This window comes from Schistocerca serialis, unplaced genomic scaffold (genome assembly GCF_023864345.2).
Source record: "Schistocerca serialis cubense isolate TAMUIC-IGC-003099 unplaced genomic scaffold, iqSchSeri2.2 HiC_scaffold_1261, whole genome shotgun sequence".
Lineage (NCBI taxonomy): Eukaryota > Metazoa > Arthropoda > Insecta > Orthoptera > Acrididae > Schistocerca > Schistocerca serialis.
This window is the reverse complement of record NW_026047471.1, coordinates 7,728,500-7,750,689: the sequence shown is the minus strand read 5'-3', so window position 1 is coordinate 7,750,689 and position 22,190 is coordinate 7,728,500. Positions and strand designations below refer to the sequence as shown.

The 22,190-nt window shown below is 44.8% G+C and overlaps 1 protein-coding gene across 1 annotated transcript in view; it reads right to left on the bottom strand.

The window, feature by feature from the left end:
* LOC126438174 (L-dopachrome tautomerase yellow-f2-like) overlaps positions 1-17,463 on the bottom strand; it is a 29,385-nt gene extending 11,922 nt beyond the window's left edge. Inside the window, exons 1-2 of the mRNA XM_050090547.1 lie at positions 17,356-17,463; positions 14,292-14,481 (exon numbers count right to left, since the gene is read on the bottom strand). Coding sequence (XP_049946504.1) covers positions 14,292-14,481; positions 17,356-17,463 — 298 coding nt within the window. The remainder of the gene's footprint in view (positions 1-14,291; positions 14,482-17,355) is intronic.
* Between the last annotated feature and the right edge of the window lie 4,727 nt (positions 17,464-22,190).

Here is a 22,190-nt window from a genome sequence, read left to right as displayed (position 1 = left end):
CTGCCATTGCTTGTCTTGCGACGTCGCTGTCACAGTTGTAGTTAGCCTACCTTTAATGTCCCTCTTAAGGCAGTAAATGCTCAGATGCCTTTAAATTCTCTATTGAATACACTATACTTCCTATTCAGTACAAATGGCTCGCAGAAGCAATCACTCACAGCAGTCGTTGAAGTTTCGTTCTTTAGACACGAGTATGCTGCACTTGCTATCACCATTTGTCCCTGTGATATAGTGTATATCAACGATTCTCTGAAATCCCGGACTGTGCGAGATGGCTTGGTAGGAGGTAGGAATTGAGAGGGAGTGCAAGGTTCGAATACAGTCCGCAGGTTCAAGTAAATGCAGAAATAAAGAGGCTTGCTCAGGATAGACTACCGTGGAGAGTTGCATCAGACCAGTCTTCAGACTAAAGATCACAACAATAACATTGTAATACACTATGTGATCAAAAGTATTCGGACACCCCCAACAACATACAGGTTTCGTATTAGGTGTATTGTGTTGCCACCTACTTCCAGGTACTCCATAACAGCGACCTCAGTAGCCATTAGACATCACGAGAGAGCAGAATGGGGCGCTCTGTGGAACTCACAGACTTTGAACGTGGTCAGGTGATTGGGTGTCACTTGTGTTTGTACGCGAGTTTTCGACACTCCTAAACAGCCCAAGGTCCACTGTTTCCAAAGTGATGGTGAAGTGGAAACGTGAAGGGACATGCACAGCACAAAAGCGTAAGGCCGACTTCATCTGCCAGCGCTTGTATTGACAACAGTAAAATTCGGAGACGGTGGGGTTATGGTGTGATCGCGTTGTTTTGCGTGGCACTATCATAGCACACATTGATGTTTTAAGCATCTTCTTGCTTCCCATTGTTGAAGAGCAATTCGGGAATGGCGATTGCATCTTTCAACACGAACTAGCACCTGTTCGTAATGCACGGCCTCTGGCGGAGTGGTTACACGACACTAACATATCTGTAATGGATTGGCCTGCACAGAGTCCTGACCTGAATCTCATTGGAATGTTTTGGAAAGCCGACTTCGTGCCGTTACTCACTGACCGAGATCCATACCTCTCGCCAGTGGAGCACTCCGTGAAGAACGAACTGCCATTCCCCAAGAAACCTTCCAACATATGCCTGCGAGAGTGGAAGCTGTCAGTAAAGCTAAGGTGGGCCAATACCATATTGAACTCCAGCATTGCCGATGGGGGGCGCCACGAACTTGTAAGTCATTTTCAGCCAGGTGTCCCGATACTTTTGATCACATAGTGTGCCTCTCCACAATGAGCTCAGGAGAAGGTGGCCCACTTGGGCTGCATCTGTACGTGACATATTGCCGAAAGCCAGACAGGTACACTTTAACTAAAGCGTTTGCTTCGCTCTCAAAGCGTTTTTCTGCTTTTAACGCTGACTGACAACAAGAAGGACGCTGTCAAGTTGAGTAAAGCTTTCTACTTACAAAGTGAGTGAAGCATTCTACTTAAAAACAAGTAAATTTGTTCATGGGTTGCTGCCTTCGTGATAGCTGAATGCAAACACTTGAAGTAATTCTTAGATGTGTCCACGAGAAAGTCCGAGCTGGAATCCTCTGGGGAGACTTCACATAAGTCACGGAAGTGCCATAACAAGGAGCCTGCGTGAGAACAAGGCGGCAGTTCGCATGTTACCCGCCAGCCGCCGCCAGGGAGTTTTCGACTCACAAGATCGGAAATTCAATAACCCTATATAAAGACTGGGAGGCGTCAGGATGTAATCTTGACCGTTCATTGGGTCAGAATGTAAATTGCGCTCGCAGTGACTAGGGCGATACTATGGAAAATAAAGCACACTCTAGCACGGAGACAGACAGGAACAGAGAAGATCAGAGATAGAGGAGAGGTCAGACAATAATCGAGAGATTGGACAGTCAGTGCGGGAAGATAACGATCCATCGATGAGTGAGAGAGGGACACAGAAGAGCCGGAGAAGAAGCGATTTTTCTGTGGACGCTAATGAGCCCGGGAAGCAGTTTCACATGAAATATTTTATTTTTGCGTTCTAGAAGCATGTAAACCTATTTTCGGCCTTTGAGTCAGATGCATGCATTCATTCCGTCGTATATCGTCACATTGTGATATACTCATTTCCAATCCCACGTTACGTGGACAAGCAATCCGATGCTTGAATTTTTATGCGCTCGACTACATTTTCCTTGCCTGATGTCAGTCACCAAATTTCATACTGTCACCGCCTCCGGAAGGAAATCAACATAGACAAAAGATGTCATACATGAGAACAATAACATTCACAGCTGCAACCACGACCGGAGGTGATCACCACATCGTACCGGCATCACATCGGTTGCCTAAGCCTGCAAGTGATGAAAAGACGTTATTCACTCTTCATGCTTTCCCAGTTACTAAGTTCGTGTCTGTGCTCAGTCAAAATAGCCATGAAGTATTACTTCTACTGTTTATCTGTGATTAATAATAATAAACGGAGGTATTTTGAAGTATTTGCCACTTTTGAATTTAATTCGCTACATTTTTGACCTTATTTATGTATCAGTCCCTCAATCAATGGAATTCATTTATTATATTTTTTACACTCAATGTGGAGCGATCTCTTATTATTCTAATTCAGTTTATCACGTTTTGGCCCCCATAATGCCGACCTTACAAGGGTTCCGAATTGTAGCGTGTAACTACCTCACTGCGTGACAAACAGCGTACTGTGATCGTGTTTTGAATTTGAAGAGTTCGTCCACACATGGGGTACCCTCTTCTTCAGCACGACAATGCCAGACCACACACTTGCCCTGGAACGCCTGCAACAATCTGTCGCCTCAGGTTCACCGTCGCCGATCGTCTTCCATACAGTCCCGACTTGACAACATCCGGTTTTAATCTGTTTCCAACACATCAAACAACTTCGAAGACTTCACCTTGGTAATGATGGAGCGGCGCAAGAAGATGTGAGGTCGCGGGTGTTATGATTCTCGTTGTCAGTTGTTATTATGACAGGTGGACAATGCTAAGTAGAAATATGTATTGCAGGTATGGCAGTGAATTCGGTAAGGAGCTGGCTGCACAGTCTGAGATAATTAGTAGTCGTTTGTAAAAAATAATATAAATTGTACTTAACCTGTGTTACAGGCTTCTTAATATGCTGCATACATATAATTACAAACATAACTAGAGAGGCATTACTTGTGCCATACTAGACTAAGCGCCTTGTTAGAGGTTGCTTCGTATCAGCTGAAGGCTATGATATACCTAGTTCAAGTCCCAAGCTAGAGTGGACGAGAGCTCGCTAGTCGCGGAGCGGCGCTAGTCGCGACTCGCGGGTCCAGCGATATACACTCCTGGAAATGGAAAAAAGAACACATTGACACCGGTGTGTCAGACCCACCATACTTGCTCCGGACACTGCGAGAGGGCTGTACAAGCAATGATCACACGCACGGCACAGCGGACACACCAGGAACCGCGGTGTTGGCCGTCGAATGGCGCTAGCTGCGCAGCATTTGTGCACCGCCGCCGTCAGTGTCAGCCAGTTTGCCGTGGCATACGGAGCTCCATCGCAGTCTTTAACACGGTAGCATGCCACGACAGCGTGGACGTGAACCGTGTGTGCAGTTGACGGACTTTGAGCGAGGGCGTATAGTGGGCATGCGGGAGGCCGGGTGGACGTACCGCCGAATTGCTCAACACGTGGGGCGTGAGGTCTCCACAGTACATCGATGTTGTCGCCAGTGGTCGGCGGAAGGTGCACGTGCCCGTCGACCTGGGACCGGACCGCAGCGACGCACGGATGCACGCCAAGACCGTAGGATCCTATGCAGTGCCGTAGGGGACCGCACCGCCACTTCCCAGCAAATTAGGGACACTGTTGCTCCTGGGGTATCGGCGAGGACCATTCGCAACCGTCTCCATGAAGCTGGGCTACGGTCCCGCACACCGTTAGGCCGTCTTCCGCTCACGCCCCAACATCGTGCGGCCCGCCTCCAGTGGTGTCGCGACAGGCGTGAATGGAGGGACGAATGGAGACGTGTCGTCTTCAGCGATGAGAGTCGCTTCTGCCTTGGTGCCAATGAAGGTCGTATGCGTGTTTGGCGCCGTGCAGGTGAGCGCCACAATCAGGACTGCATACGACCGAGGCACACAGGGCCAACACCCGGCATCATGGTGTGGGGAGCGATCTCCTACACTGGCCGTACACCACTGGTGATCGTCGAGGGGACACTGAATAGTGCACGGTACATCCAAACCGTCATCGAACCCATCGTTCTACCATTCCTAGACCGGCAAGGGAACTTGCTGTTCCAACAGGACAATGCACGTCCGCATGTATCCCGTGCCACCCAACGTGCTCTAGAAGGTGTAAGTCAACTACCCTGGCCAGCAAGATCTCCGGATCTGTCCCCCATGGAGCATGTTTGGGACTGGATGAAGCGTCGTCTCACGCGGTCTGCACGTCCAGCACGAACGCTGGTCCAACTGAGGCGCCAGGTGGAAATGGCATGGCAAGCCGTTCCACAGGACTACATCCAGCATCTCTACGATCGTCTCCATGGGAGAATAGCAGCCTGCATTGCTGCGAAAGTTGGATATACACTGTACTAGTGCCGACATTGTGCATGCTCTGTTGCCTGTGTCTATGTGCCTGTGGTTCTGTCAGTGTGATCATGTGATGTATCTGACCCCAGGAATGTGTCAATAAAGTTTCCCCTTCCTGGGACAATGAATTCACGGTGTTCTTATTTCAATTTCCAGGAGTGTATATTACGGATCGCGGTCGATCTCAACCCCTAACAAGTGTGTATCTAACGCTGATATCACAGTGGGTCCCTCAACAACGTCATACGTTCATGCATGACGGTATAAACAAATTGGTTTCTCGTTGGGAGAAATGTGTTCGTCCCAAGGGTGACGATGTTGACAAATACAAGGCCCAGTCACATTAATTTGAACACCGCGTATATTCGACGTCATCATGCAGTAACAAGTGACAGACAGCAAGTGGCGGCATTAATAGTGGACAGTATTTAAAGTGTCTCAGGGAAGGGGGTAGCCGCGCGACCGCTGCGGTCGCAGGCTCGAATCCTGCCTCGGGCATGGATGTGTGTGATGTCCTTAGGTTGGTTAGGTTTAAGTAGTTCTAAGTTCTAGGGCACTGATGACCTTAGAAGTTAAGTCCCATAGTGCTCAGAGCCATTTGAACCATTTTTTTGAAGGGGGTGGGGGGACACAGAAAAGAGTGCAATCGTTATCGTAACGCGGAAACTGGTCGACTCATCTGAAGTCGAAAAGGGCATACATTGCCTTTCGGGTGAAGGGCGGAAGCATTTCTGCAACAGCTAAATTTGTAAACGGTTGGCGTGCCGCCGTGGTTCAAGTACACCGTACCACCGTACAAGGCAAGATGGTGCTATTCAAAACAGACGCCGAGGCAACCGCGGTGCACCATGCGCCACAGATCATAGGGGTGAAAGACTACTGCATAGATGTGTACGTGCGAATAGATGTGCAACTGTTGAGCGACTGACCGTGCAGATGAACCAAGGGGATACCGACAGTGTCTCCTAAACGACTGTTCAGCGAATGCTGCTTCGTAAGGGCCTCTGTAGCAAACGCCTGGTTCATGTACCCATGCTGACCGCTGTTCATCAGCGACAAAGGCTGGAATTTGCTCGCCAATAGCGCAACTGGACATCCACTGAATGGTGACAGGTGGCCTTTTCGGATGAATCACGTTTCATGCTGCATCGGGTAGATGGCCTTTGGCATGTACGGCATGTAGCGTTTGAAAGCAAACACACTACAACAATTTCCGCGGTATGAGGGAGTGCTATTGTCTGGGGAATGTTTTCCTGGCCTCCCTGGGTGATCTCGTCATTCTGGAGGACCCAATGGATCAGAACAAGTATGGGTCTGTCTTTGGGGACCACATGCGTCCCTACATGCAGTTTTTTCCCCTCGGCACACTGGCATCACTAGCAGGACCATACAAAGTGTCACACAGCTTGCAGAGCACCAGGGTACGTTTACCGTACTCCCATGGCTGTCAAACTCCTCGGATGTAAAGCCAATCGAGAAACTGCGAGACCATCTCAATCGGGCTACTGGCGCCACGAATGCTCAGCCGAGAAAGCTAGCGTAGCTGGCCGCGGTATTGGAGTCGGCCTGACTCCAGATTCCTTTCGTTGCCTTCCACAACCTCTCCTAGCACGTCTCGCATTAATGTGGCGGGACAGTGTGAACAGATAGAAATGAAGAACAAAGATACAGATTGTTAGTAACATTTGTTTTATTTGGAAAGTTTTAAAAGTTTTCACTTAAAGAACGGGACCCAATTGAAATACAATCAGATATATGTTAACAGAAAAGTACAGTTGCAATACTTTTTCATATAATTGGGTGGTACATACCTACAGATAATGACAACACATTTCAGCTGTTATTTGGCATCACCCCTTTTGGCCTACACATGTCCAGAATTCAAGTTGAACTGAGGTTGCTGTTTAAAGCTATCTCATAACTCAGTGACTAAAGTTCATGAAGGTATATTTAAAACTGTGACCTTAATCCTCTTGTAACTGCTATCATTAAATTTGCTAGAAACCAATATATGTGTAATGTTCCTAGAAATATTTATATGTAATGTACTTCTCTAATGTAATACAAAAAATAATTATATACATATCGATATCCAAGAACACAATGTAGTTCATATTACTACCACTCTGACTGTAAAGAATTTTTACAGCTTTAACATCACTCACCTGTTGTAGTCACTCTTATTGTATATCAAAAAAACATCTACTTCCTTAAAATTGTGAGCTTTGTGATAAGAAATAACCCAGGACAAATACAATGTATTAGTGTAACATGATGCATGTACAGAGGGTGACATAGTCATGAATGATGTACACTGAGGCCAGCTGTGAGATAATTGTAAACAGCAGTGTTATAACCTTTAATCATTAATAAATTGCGGGGATATACAAAAGTAGAAACAATAGCGGATTACATGCTATTAACTCCGTATCTGTCATTCGACTCCCGTGCCGTGACATGCGGCCGGCGCCGTTCATAGCCAGGTGGAGCTCCCGCGCTCGGCCGAGCTGAGGAGCGCCTCTATCGCCGTGTTCGCGTACTGACGTAGCGGCACTTTTAAATCTCTTGGCACTGTCACAACACTTTTACCCCCTTGAAAAAAAACACTCACTTCCTTGGAGACACGGACAGTGCGGAGACATCCATGGCCTCTTGGGAGGCCCCGAGAAGATCCCGCGGAGAAACATGAGAGTATGGTCGAAAATGTCCAGGACGGAAGCTTGCACGTGGAACGCGCCTCCTGGACGAGATGATGGGTGAAAACTCCGGAGCAGCATCCAGAGGTGTCGTGGACCTGGGGGTGTGTTCCAGCGAGATGGGTCCCGGAGAAGGCGGCGTCGCAACTGGGGCCGGTTCCGGCGTACACGGAAGCGGTAGCGACGTTGGCTGCAGCAACACGCCCGGAAGATCGGCAGCAGCGACAGGACTGGCTTCTCGGGCTGGTGGAGACGAAAGAAGGGGCGGTGGCACCGGCGTGGCCACCACTCGTGGGCGCATCTGGTCGTAATGGCGAATAACCATGCCGTCGTCCGTACGTATTTCACAAAGCCGGCGGCCGCAAAGAGCCTGGACCACCCCTGGAATCCATTTAGGGCGAGATCCATACCCTCGTGCCCACACGTCGGCGCCCACTGAGTATTTTCCAGCACTAGAGGACACAGTACAAGGCCTGACAGGGTGAATCAGGTGCAGTAGAGTGCGCAGTTGGCGGCCATGCAAGAGTTCAGCAGGGCTGCGATAACCCAGAGGCGTGAAGCGATAAGAACTCAGAAATTGCTACAGAGCGTCATCTGTGGAAAAATCACTAAAGAATTTTTTCATCTGGCTTTTGAAAGTGCAAACAAGGCACTCGACCTCCCCATTTGATTGCGGATGGAAGGGCGGTGCTGTAACATGATGAATCCCTTGTCCAGTTCAAAAATCACGGAGGGCCTGTGAAGAGAACTGAGGGCCATTGTCCGTGACAATCGTGGATGGAAGACCTTCTAGCGCAAAGATTTTGGACAAAGCCAGCGTCGTCGCCGCAGTGGTGGGCGACGGACATCGAACAACAAACGGAAACTTCGAGAAGGCGTCAATCAACAGTAGCCAATAAGTGCCGAGGAAGGGGCTGGCAAAGTCAGCGTGCACCCGTTCCCACGGCTGCACCAGATCAGGCCATGGGGAGGGCATAGTACAAGGTGCAGCCAGTTGTTGAGCACACTGACTACACGCAGCGACCATGTGGGCGATGTCCGAATCAATACCAGGCCAATAAACGTGCCTGCGGGCCAGGGACTTAGTCCGAGAAATCCCCCAATGGCCTTCATGCAATAGTTTGAGAACATCTTTGCGAAGAGAGGCTGGCACCACGACCCGTGGAGATTGCCATCTGTGGCCAGAAGAACAACACCCTCACGAACAGAGAGATGAAGGCGCAAGGCTTGGTAGTTGCGAAGGGCATCTGATGCCCGGCCCTTGGTCCTATCTGGCCAACCCCGTTGAACAAAACCGATCACCTGATGCAGGACCGGGTCCCGCGCAGTAGCCGACGCGACCTGCAAACCTGTAAGTGGAAAACCCTCGACTGCACGACGTTCTTCCTCATCAATGTGGAAACAGAGTAGTTCATCGCGATCGAAAACCGGGTCGGGGCCCATCGGCAAACGCGACAGTGCGTCAGCGTTGGCATGCTGGGCCGTGGGGCGATAGTGAATCTCATAGTGAAAATGAGACAAATATAAGGCCCAACGTTGCAGGCGGTGAGCTGCCTTATCAGGAAGCGATGCCGAGGGGCTGAACAGACAGACCAGCAGCTTGTGGTCGGTGATGAGGTGAAACTTAGAACCATACAAAAAAACGCTGAACTTTTTGGGAGCATAAATGATAGCGAGCGCCTCCTTTTCGATTTGAGAGTAACGCCGTTGGGCATTGTTGAGGGTCTTGGAAGCGTAGGCGATGGGTTCCGACCCATCCTCATACCGATGGGCGAGAACAGCCCCTAGGCCATACTGTGACACGTCAGTCACCAGAACCAAGTGCTGACCTGGACGGAATGCGGCAAGACAAGGCGCCGACTGCAAATGAGCCTTCAGGTGGACAAAAGCCTGCTCACACTCGTCGGACCAGCAGAAAGGAACGTTTTTGCGTAACAGCTGATGCAGAGGATGAGCCACCGCCGCCGCGGAGGGAATGAATTTGTGATAATAAGCAATCTTGCCTAGAAACGCCTGAAGTTCTTTGACCGTAGACGGCCGGGGTAGAGCGGTAATGGCCGCAACGTGCTGTCGTAGAGAACGTATACCCTCACGGGACAAGTGGAAACCAAGATAAATAATGGAGGGTTGGAAGAACTGTGACTTGTCCAGATTGCACTTCAACCCAGCCGAATGCAGAACCCGAAACAGTGAACGCAAATTGCCAAGGTGCTGCTCAGCGGAGGCCCCCGTGACAACAATGTCATCCAGGTAGTTGATGCAGCCGGGAATGGAAGCCGTGAGCTGTTCCAAAAACCGCTGAAAATTGGCCAACGCGCTAGCGACACCAAATGGTAACCGCTGGTACTGATACAACCCACAAGGAGTGTTTATGATGAGAAATTCCTTGGAAGACGCATCCAACGGCAACTGATGGTATGCCTCCGATAAGTCAAGTTTGGAAAACAACTGGACCCCAGCGAGCTTGGTAAATAACTCCTCAGGACGGGGAAGAGGATAAGTGTCAAGGAGGCTCTGAGCGTTGACAGTGGCTTTAAAATCACCGCACAATCGCAGACTCCCGTTTGGTTTAGAAACCACCATGATTGGCGATGCCCATTCGCTGGAGGCAACAGGAAGGAGAATCCCTGAAGCTGTTAACCTGTCTATCTCAGCCTTGACAGGCACACGCAACGCCATCGGAATAGGGCGTGCCCGGAAAAACTTAGGGCGAGCTGTAGGTTTAAGAGTAATGTGGGCTTCAAAACCCTTGGCCCGACCCAGACCAGCAGAGAACATGGACGAGAATTCAGAACACAATCCATCCAGCTGTTGATATGGAATATCCTCAGATATGAGGTGCACATCATCATCAATGGAGAACCTGAACAACTGGAAAGCATCATAACCGAACAGGTTTTCCGTGCCCGCATGATCCACCACATAAAACGTGAGGGGCCTAACAACAGACTTGTAGGCAGTGCAAGCATCAAACTGGCCAACGATAGGAATTTTCTGCTTATTATAAGTTCGCAGATTCTGCGTAACGGGAGACAAGGGAGGGGAGCCCAACTCCAAATAGGTGTGAGAATTAATGAGAGTTACTGCAGAGCCAGTGTCCACTTATATGCGAATGTCTTTATCCAGAACACGAACAGTAACAAACAACTTATTTGTTGGAGAAATCACACAGTTAACATCCATGTCCGATGCCTCGTCCTCGCCGACAGGAACTTTAGGGGACTGACACACAGTAGCAATGTGGCCTTTTTTCCTACATGAATTACACGTGGCCCAACGTTTTGGACACGTGGCCCTGTCATGCTGTATGAAACAACGTGGACAAGAAGGAAGTGCGGAACGAACCTGCTTCTGTGGTTGCTGTTTTCGCTGCGAGTGTGGTGGCCCAACGCGACGTTGTTGACGCGAGTGAACCGCCGCCACATCGTCGTTCCCCTGTGAAACAGGCAAATTGTTCGCGTCGAAAGTGGTCTGTACAGCGCCAACATCACACCACGCGTCTATTTGCACACCAGCAGCGTGAGCCACTTCAAAAGATTGAGCGATGCTGATAACTTCCGACAACAACGGGTTTGGCAGTTGTAAGGCATGTTGCCGAACTTCTTTATCAGGAGCAAGCCGTAGAATAGCGTCCCGAACCATTGAATCAGCATAAGACTCATGATGAGTGTCCGTGACAAACTGACATTTCCTACTCAGACCATGTAGTTCCACCGCCCAAGCCCAGTAAGATTGATGGGGCTGTTTACGACATCGGTAGAACGCCACGTGGGCGGCAACGACGTGGGTGTTTTTTCGGTAATAGTTAGACAATAATTCACACATTTCTTGGAAGGACAGAGAGGCAGGTTCCCGCAGAGGGACTAACTGAGATAGCAGCTGATAGATCCGTGGGGAAATCCAAGATAGAAATAACGACTTACACATAGGAGTGTTGACAACGCCGAAAGCCAAGAAGTGTTGCCGCAAATGCTTCTCATAATCCTCCCAGTCTTCAGCGGCCTCGTCGTAAGGAGGGAACGGAGGCGGAGAAGAGGAAGACGGACGATGAGTAAGCGATGTCGACAACGCCTGAATAGCAGCCGTCAGCTGCATTTGTTGTGCCTGAATAGCAGCCGTCAGCTGTGTTTGTTGTTCAATGAGTGCTTGCATAAGCTGTTCCATGGCTGCCCCGACACGAACACACAATTCCACAATGCAGGAAAAAAAATACCCGACGTTGTCGTCAAAACATGTTATAACCTTTAATCACTAATAAATTGCAGGGATATACAAAAGTAGAAACAATAGCGGGTTACATGCTATCAACTCCATATCTGTCATTCGACTGCCGTGCCGTGACATGCGGCCGGCGCCGTTCATAACCAGGTCGTGCTCCCACGCTCGGCCGAGCTGTGGAGCACCTCTTTCGAAATGTTCGCGTACTGACGTAGTGGCACTTTTAAATCTCATGGCACTGTCGCAACAAGCAGCCTCAGTACAATTTGAACTCTGGACTTGTATAGTCCAAAGAAGAGCTATGCCAAATAACAGATGAAATATGTTAACTTTATCTGCTGGTATGTACCATTCACTTTTATGTGATATTTATACAACTGTACTTTCGTGTTAACATGTGTGCAATTGTATTTTAATTGGTTCCTGTATTACTTCTGCAAGTGTTGTATTGCTACTTGAGGTAGTTAAATTCTTCATAGACATTACTTAATCAAATTTTTATCATTATTTAGAATACAGCATGCAAATGTGAGGAATATTATTCTTCACATTTGTGTGTTATAAGCTAAATAACAATAACAATTATCTTCACAACTGCTGTTTCCAATTGTTAGCATTGATGATGTTAGAAAACTCGAGCCTGTTTCATAATTTTTAATGCTACCTCCCATCATGCCCTTAAATGAAGAATGTCCTACCCATTATCCTTCCCACCCCTCCCAAAGTGATTTTCAGCCACCCAGCAAACTTACACAATATCCTTGCCCATCCCTATTCCGCTCCTGGCTCATATCCCTGTAATAGACCTTGATGCGAGACCTGCACCCTACATCCTCCCATCACCAACTACTCCAGTCCAGTCACAAGCATCACCTATCCCATCAAAGGCAGGACTATCTGTAAGAGCAGTCATTGATCCACAAACTAAGCTGCATTCTAGGTGGGCATGACAACCAACAAGCTCTGTGTCACCATGAATTGCCACTGACAAACTGTGCCTAAAAACACCTGGACTACCCAGTTGCTGAGTATGCTGCCCAATACAATATTCTTCACTTTAATGACTGCTTCACAGCCTGTGCCATCTGGATCCTTGCTACCAACACCAGCTCTTCTGAATTGCACAGGTGGGAACTCTCCCTGCAATATATCTTAGGTTCCCATAACCCCCTGACCTCAACCTTCATTAGTCGCTGTCCTTCATGCACCTATCCATTTCCCTGTGCCCTCTCTGGTGCTACACAGCCTTCTATTCCACCAACACACCCAGTCATTTTACCGCTCTCCTTTTCCACTTATCCCCTCCCCCTCCCCCAGCCATTGTCTAACCTCCCAACTGCACATAGCTGCTCTACCCTCTCTCCACCTCGCCCCTGTATGCTCCCACAAGCAGCACTTTACTGTCTCCCACCCCATCCTCCTATCCATGCCGCAGCCACCTCCTTACCCCCACCACCAGATTGATTCTCCCATCATGCACTGTTGCTTGCAGTCTGATCACTGAAACCAGAGACAATGGTCGTGTGTGTGTGTGTGTGTGTGTGTGTGTGTGTGTGTGTGTGTGTGTGTGTGTGTGTGTGTGTGTGTGTTTGTGTGTGTTGTTTAGTTCACAAGAAGGCCTTCTGGCTGAAAGTTTAGTTGTTTAGCAGTTTCTTTGTTGTACCTGTCTGTGTATCAGCATCTCCCCTGTATGGTGAGTAGCAATCTATCATTTTCATAATATTGTCATTATTCCATCATGGATTTTCCATTGCTTGATTTTGTTCATGCTTTAATTGTGTGATATACTATGTTCCATGCCTTTGCTAGATTTTGTCATTTTAAATACAACTGCTTCAATTTATATACCATCAAAAATGATAAAAGTTTGAAAATAAAAAATAATTAAATGGGTAAAAATCTAGTCACCAAGAGCTGTTGGGAGAAAACACATATAAAGTATATGGAAATGCAAAAGCTTTTGGAGCCAGTGGCTCCTTCTTTTGACAGAAAAGTTGATGACATTTCCATAACTCCCTCAAGTTCCTAAACCTTATCAGTCCTTTTTCTTCATCCCTCTTTCTTTCCCTTCAATCCTTCTGTAAGAAGAAGGAGCCACTGGCTTCAAAAGCTTCTTCAATTTGTAGTTATTTATGGAGAATTGTGCAGTTTCTTTATTGATATAATATGATTTTTTTTCTTTGCAAGATTAGTGCTAAACTGCATAAACGTATTTACGAATTTTTCACTCAGTAGATTAAAAGGAGATGCTACTTTTCTGTTTATGCCGTTAATGTGGTTTACTTGCTGTTGTGTAATGTATATCTTTATGAAAGGGTCAGTGGACTTAACTGCTACACAATGTATGTGTTTGATCCCAGGTATGGTTAAAAACTTTTCCACAGGGGAGGACTGGAACAAGATACAGTCAGTATCATAAAAATTAAGGCTGGCATTCATGGTCAGGAGAGAGGTGTGCTAAAATTAGGATTCAAACATCCATTTATGATGTAAGATGGCATATACAGCAGTCATCAGTTGGGTTTGCACAATTCTCTGAACCTGATACAGAATTTGTTCGATTGAAACAGCTGGTAAGTAGGCATTGTTATGTTTTGAATAGTGTTACTATCGAGCATGTCCATATCCTTGTTGGATGAATGTAATTATTTCTCTAAATATAGCAATTTATTTTGTTATTAACCTCTTGACATGTGGTACTAAGTGGCAAATGTAATCACAGGAATCATATAGCAAACAAAAATTTTGTAAAAATCATGCTGTAACATAGAAACATACCATTTTTGTTGTAAAAAACTCTGAACGTATCTGTGTGATGGTGACCTGCAAACTGACCCATTATGATATCACGGAATTCTTGAACCATTACAATATATTTCCTATTATGTTTTTGGTGAAACCAGTGGATTCCAGGTATTGCAAGTCCACTTTCAAAGACACCAGGTGGTACAGACATAATAAGGTAAACCTGAAAAAGATGACAATGTTTAACCCTATATGTACAATAGACCAATATGAAATATATGACACATTAAGATGTAAAATTGTAACATTATCTGTGGACTAGTAACATTCTGTTAAAGTGCTGAAAGGAGTTGGTACTGAATACTGTGATCAATAATTTGCTCCCACTCCACATATGGTTGCACCTGAATTTGTCCCATGTAATAAATAGGTGGTCTCAGCTGACTTGTGTGTGAGTGAGATGCATAAAAGAATTTCACTCTGTGAATTCAGACTATCACTTCAAAATGGTAGACAAGAAGACAGTAAAGGTAAATGAGCTAATGACAGGGGTGGCCTGACCATGGAAAACACTATTAATGCCAAAAGTGGTCCTCTAGATCTGGATACCATGAAATGTATTACCATTCATTCATTTTGCAAGAAGACAAACTGGTTAGTATGACTGAAAATGTTTTTTTCATCCTTTCTAATGTATAACCACCTCCAAGCCAAGTGGCAAGCTATTCTGACTCTCACCCTGCAGTGGTACTTTTTATGATAGCAACATGTCTCACTTACTACAATAGTGACAAAAGATTTTCATGGAGACATTTGATTTTTGTTAGTAGTACAGAGAGTAATGTCTACTGTGTACATGTTTCTTTTTTAATTTATGTGCAGATATGAAAGGAGAAATGTGAACACTGTCCATCAACAAGACATGATGATGAGTGAGTATCTTAACTTGTGCTGGAGAAGTCATTTACACTTTGCCATCATGGCTTGGGAATGATGTGAATTCCTGAGAAGAAGAGCTCTGGACTACAATGATCTCATGCAGGAACAAGAAGTATGTCATAAGGCATGTTATTAGGTGGAAAATGTGGATTCAATTTCTGGTACTGCCAGGGATTTTTCCTTAGTGGGAGGACTATAACATAGTGCACTCAGCCTCACGATGCCAGTTAAGGAACTACTTGAATGAGAAGTAGTGGCTCCAAGATCTGAAATCTGAAGGTTGACTATAGTTGGGAGAGCAGGGTGTTGACTCCATTTCTGTCCATACCGCATCTGCATGATGCCACATGGCAGACGATTACGTGGTGACTGGTCAGCTTCATGTGGTCTTCATGGACTGACCACTGAGTTTAGTTTTAATTTTCTAATGTACAAAATTGTCTCTCAATAATCAGTCATTTCACTTTATCAAGAATTACATATGCAGAAAATGTCTTGTAAAAACATAAAGCTGCACATGATGTTTGCCAGTCCCTCCATGTAGCTCCAACAGAATTCTACACAAACTCGCAGAACTGTGTACCAAGTGAACTGAACTGAATGGAAACTGTAGAAGAATGATTGAGATAAGTACCTGTAGTGATATCTTGTATTATGTATTCCAATTTCTCTATTTTTTAAAGAGCTATGGTAAACAAGAATTTTGGGTTTTATGAAATAATGGTCAAAGATTATGAACCATGAGAAAACAAGGAAAATTTAAATGACACTTCCATTTCATATTGCTTCCCTCATTTTATTAAACTACTAGTTTATTACTAGCTTTATAATTCTTGAAAATATTTAGAGAAATACTGAAGCAAAGCCTCAAGTAATTACAGTTTAATTTAGGAGTGTGACAAAAGTTCAGTACTTGATGGAGAGCCTGTTTTTGTTTTTGGTATTTGAAGCAACAGCATTTGAGGAAGCATCCAAGTAAGCTTTGTGATGAAGCATGTCCCTGGCATTAGGTTACATTATTTGCTCTGCAGTGGGATACTGAGTGTTGCTGTAAAGAAAGAGTTTGTTGGTGGCTGCACATTCAAATGAGACATGAGCAGTAGTCATGCCAGGCTAAAACCATCAACAAAACTTAGAAGTTCGTTTGTGAATCATCTGTGTGGTCCTTCTCCATTCAATTCTGTTTTGCTAGTGTGTGGAGTCAGAATATGTAATGCTAATAGGACACATGAAGTATGTTGAACACTGATGCAGTATGTGGGCAGGGCTGCGGCAACATTTGACACAAATAAAGCTAACACAGAGCCGAACAAGTTTAACACAGAAATTGTATCAAGATAAGAATATCACCTTTTGAGATGTTAGGAAGACTTTAGACATTGCCAATCTCATTTCTGTGAACAAATTAAAGAAAACGTACCCTCAAGGTAGAATCTGATTATAAGTTCTTTTCTGCCTTTAATTGTCCAGTAACAAGGTACTCTAAAATACATATACAGACATACTCATGTGACAATTTACTAGAATGTGAATGGCATAAAAGGCTAGGCAATGGGAGTGCCAATGAGTATCTCACTCTTAGAAACATAGTGAAAGACAGTCAACTAGTTAACTACAGAAAACACACACACCAACAAAATATTACACATCAAGTTCTTTTTCACGAAGAAATTGATATAGGAGTCTATCACTCACATGTTCAGTGAGAAGGACACTTACAGCAAATGTGTCATACCAGTAAACCTTTGTGGGTACCTTCTTTTTATTTCTGTTATAAGGTGACTAGAAAGTTCCATACATTTTGTCATGTGTTATGGTTACCCTTTGAATGTTGACATTTTGCCACTTCTTTGCTTATTAGTCATGGCTAGTAAAGTTTCTGAGACACACTCAAGTGAGCACAGATGATAATCAACTGTGTCCAAATCCAAGTACAATGCAGCTGCCATCATTGGTAATGCAAGTAAATAGGCCAAAGAGGAGCATGCTCAAAAGCCAGTAATGTAGCGCAGTTCAATTCGTAGCAATGTCAGCTGTACTACAATACTTGAAGCAGGTAAGATGCAATGAGAACGAGACATGAAGGGGCTGTAGCTGCATAAAGCCACACTTGTACGCAGCTGCACATGAGTTGTGGCACCTAGGGGCCATGCAGTACCTGGAGACCCTGTGCAAACTCTTTATTGTTTTCACATGCTGCAGGTACTAATGTTAGCCTGGGAATGCTCTTGCAGTTGTGGTTCACAGTTTCCAAAACTGCCTTCATGTTTTCATATATTGTACATTGTTATCATAGTCATGTTCTAGAACTACCTTCATGTTGATGTCTTTAATTTCCAGTTGGAATCCATGAAATTCAATGAGATATTTGGAATGCCTACACTTTAAATCTGTCCCCCTTTCTCTTTTCCTCTTCTCCTCATTAAGTTTCTTGCTTTTCACATACATTTCTTTGTACAGCATATTCTATCTCCCCCCCCCCCCCCCCCTGCCACTCATGCATCTCGACACCCCATCATTTTTCTAAAAGATCTTTCTCAAATGTATTTTGATTTTGTAAATTATTTAGTAGTAAAGGTAACTACTTACTAAATAGCAGAGGCACTGAATCATCAAAAGGCACATAAACAAGACTGAAAACTTTGATAGCATTTGTAAAAATCTTATTTTGAATTGAAGTACACACACTCACACCTCTATGGTTACATTGTGTCAGGGTGCGGTTTGTGCTTTTACCAGTGGGGGGGATGTCTTAGGGGGTTATTAGAATTATGTATGTTACTAGCTTCGACCGTGGTGTTACGCATGGTTAAACAGCTATTTACAAATAGATGTTAATTCCGAAACTCACTACTGACGCGTATGCACTATCAGAAAAGCCATCCCTTGTTATATCTTTAAAAGTACATTATAAGTAAAGCTTATTTACAAATTCATCAACATACAGGTACAGATATATGAGCGGAATTCAAAAAGTAGAGGCACATTTGCGAAAAGTTGTACTTATTCTGATGATAGAAAACTGAAACATATTAATAGTATTAATAGTAAGACTTATTAAAAACTTTCAGTGTTTGGCTCCACAAATTTAAATTATATGTAAAGTTTTACTCCAGTGCGTGGGAAATAAACATCCCAGGTAGGGATGCTTAAACTAAAACCAGCGGAGGGGGTGTACTGATGCAGAGGGGGGGGGGGGGGGGGGGGGGCAAATCCCCCCAATCCCCCCCTGCAAATCGCACACTGCATTGTGTCAGCAGAATATGCTGTGCTGCAGCAATTCTACAATCTGCTGTTTGCAGCCATGCCATTCAACAAGTAATCAACACCACTACCAAACCGAAATGTTCCTATCAACACCAAGATGTAGCAACACATCATACCAAGAGCTGGGTGAAAACTGCAACAGTCAGATGAGCAAGGCATTTCTCCACATAAAATCTGGTCCCCAAGAGCACTGAACCACAATAAGCCTCCAGTTGCAAATACCAGCAGTGGACAAGGTACATCAATATGGAAATTGAAAGATTACATGTAACTAAAACTGAATTTCTTTTGTGAACTGCTAATCTGTATGTTTATTTTTGTTATCACTTTCATTATTCATTTTATGCCTTTGCTGTGTCAAAGTGTGAAAAAATTTCCACTGAACCAATTTAAAATGTTGAATTAACTATGTAAATTTATAAGATTACAATTAATGTTACTTAAAAAACTGTGTTGAGGAGTCATGTCAGGTCGAAGGGGTAAGAGGAGAAAGGACTAAGGGGGAGGAAGGGGGGGGGGGGGGAGGGATGGCTGGTGAACGGGATCTGATGGTCTGATCACTGGGATGGAATGAGTTGGTGCATGAATAGGAATGGAGGAGGAAGAGAATGTGCATGGGATAGGAATGTGACTAGGGCTCTGGCACTGGTGAGTATAATAATACAGGAGTTGATAGGAAGGGAGGCTGTAGAGAAGAGAGTGTGGGTGCAGGATGAGTTAAGTTAAGACTCTGCAGCAGAGTTAAGGTGGGTGGGGGGCAAGGCACTAGTGAGGACTGGAGCCCAGTGAATTACAGGAGCAAAGGACCTATTGTGAGAACAACCTCTGTGTATGTAGTTCAGAGAAGCTGGTATTTGGGTAATCGATACAGATGATATGGGTTGTGAAGAAGCCATTGAAATTGAGCATTTGTGCTCAGCAACATGCTCAATCTGTGGATGGTCAACTCTGCTCTTGGTCACAGTTTGGTTATGACCATTCATTCAGATGAACAGCTGGTTGGTCACATAAATGCTGTGCAAAAATTACAGCAGAACTAGTATAGCACATGACTACATTCACAAGTGGCCCTGTCTCTGATGAGGTAAGTCAGCCTGTGATGGGACTAGAGAAGGATGTGATCAGTGGGTATACTGGACATGTCTTGTACCTGCAAGGAGTGGCAAGGAGTTAGGAGTGTGTGTGGCATGAGGATGGATCAGGAAATTGTATAGATTGGGTAGACAGCAAAATACAATTTTGGGAGGGGAGGGAAGGATTGTGCATAGGATGCTCCTCATTTCTGGGCATCTTGATAAGTAGTTGAAGTCCTGTTAAAGGGTATGCTTCACAGTTCTACTCTGGAATCATATTGGTAATTATGGTGGTGCTATTTTGCATTAGGTTCAAGGGTGTTGTTGGAGGATTAGGGATTTGTGAGGGAATGGCATGGGAAATCTGTCATTGGACTACATTTGGAGAATAGTGCCTTAGCAAGATGTTCAGGGTAGTAGGGAATGGAAGTCTCATCACTGCATATGCACCTTCCTTGGGTGGTTTGACTATATGGGGATGATTTTTTTTCATGTAGGTCGGATGACAGCTATCAAAATTCAAATACTGTTGATAGTCAGTTGGTCTCATATGGAGAGAGGTATGGATGGAGGCACGAGAGAGGTGGAGCTCAATGTCCAGAAGCTTGAATTTGGGCAGAGAATGACCAAATGAAGATGATAAGATGTTGAGGCTGTGTAGGAATGACGACAGAATGTTTTTTCTCTGGCTTCAGATCATGAAGATGTCATCAATGAACCTGAGCCAGACAAGAGGTTTGGGGTTATGGGTGTCTAGAAAAGTTTCCTCTAGACAGTCCATATATACATTGGCATAGGCTGATGGCATGTGGGTCATACGAGAAATCAATGATGGCCTGTACTAGCCCTGCTGCAATTTCTGCACACATCCAAATCTACTCTGCTCAGCACCATAACTTTCCTCATCCTGTACCCACAACCTCATCCCACAGTCTTCCCCTTCCTCTATTCTGACACCCTCTGCCTATCAACTCCTCCATATCATTGTCATCATATGCTGCAGGAACTCTTGCTCACATCACATACTTACCCTATGCTCCTGCAGCCTCTCTTTTCCATATTTCTGTCCTAAGCACTTACTGCCTACCTCAGCCTCCTCTTTTCAATCCTCCTTCCTGCTCCTTTCTTCCTTTCTCCCTTGCTCACTCCTCCTGACACAGTCCCTAACCACAGTCAAGCAACAGAATTGCAGACCCAGCACATGTGTGCAGATGTTACATCATTCTCACTATAGGTGCTTATCTCTCATCCTAGTACCTGAGTGCATTTTATTCCTTTTTAACCTTCACAAGTGTAAGATCAGCTGTTGTGGAACACACTGTGCAGCCAAGAGACCACTAGATCTGATTTGACAAGACTGAGGTACTGGCAGCCACAAGTGGAATGTATGAAGGGCTTCAGGAGAGGCTATAGAGAGTGCAAAGTACCTCTCTAATTTTAATCTGAAACAGGAGTGTGTGAAACTAAATGTTGTCTGGATTCTGGCACTGGAGAAGATGTGGCTTCATGCTTATGCATGGGAGTGTGCAGAAATGGAATTTTACTTCAGTCAGTAGCAAGCCAGGGTGTCCATCAGACCTTCAAAAATGGTTCAATGTCCTTTGCAGATGGGGACAAAATACTGGGTTTCAACAAGAAATTCATCTGACCACAGCATAATAGCCCAGAATATTTTAATAAGTATCTTAGTAATTTTATACTTCCTTTTTCATCTTCTGAAGGGAAGTACTAGCCAGCAGTTCTGAATTTTCCTAAGGTATTACAAAATAAGTTTAAGACTTAAACTCACAAAGATCCATATTATATCAGTTAAAATGCTGTTACCAGAAGTTATATTAAATGCTAAATAGATAGCAAAGCTAAATATGAAAGTAATCCAAATAATTTCTCTGTGTAGCTCCTATTTCACAGAAGAAATTTATTTAAAAGCTTGTAGTTTATCTTGTATTAAAGTCTTACATACTTACTTTCACAGTTTCTGTTTTTCTGTGGGAACTTATCTGTATATGGCCGATATAAAGCCACTATTAAATACAAACTAAGCTGAAACTTCCTGGCAGATTAAAACTGTGTGCCCGACCGAGACTAAAACTCGGGACCTTTGCCTTTCGCGGGCAAGTGCTCTACCAACTGAGCTACCGAAGCACGGCTCACGCCCGGTACTCACAGCTTTACTTCTGCCAGTACCTCGTCTCCTACCTTCCAAACTACTGATGCCATTGTTACCACTGACTCAGAGCACACTAAAAAGTATAACCAAGCATTTTTGTAGTATGATCAATAGATTAATAAAACTCCTACTTGAATATGAAGAAAGACAACATGAATGACAAACCTCAAAAGAAATTTCTTGGCACAATGGATGCTCTACTGTTAGTTGTAGACAGTATTCATAGGATGGTGATGAGGAAACCAAGCAACAGAAATAATGAGATTGCACTTACAAATATGTGATGGGCAAAAGTTACAGTTTATGGTAGTATAACATATTTTAGATCATACCTGTTTAGGAAGTTTAAAGTGAATATAATGTTCAGGGATAATTATACCGTGTTACACAGCAGAAACGTATTACAGACAAATGTAAAATTTTCCCAAAGTTCTCTCTAGCCAGCATGAACTAGGGGCAACCCAGGCCAATCCCCCATGTTGC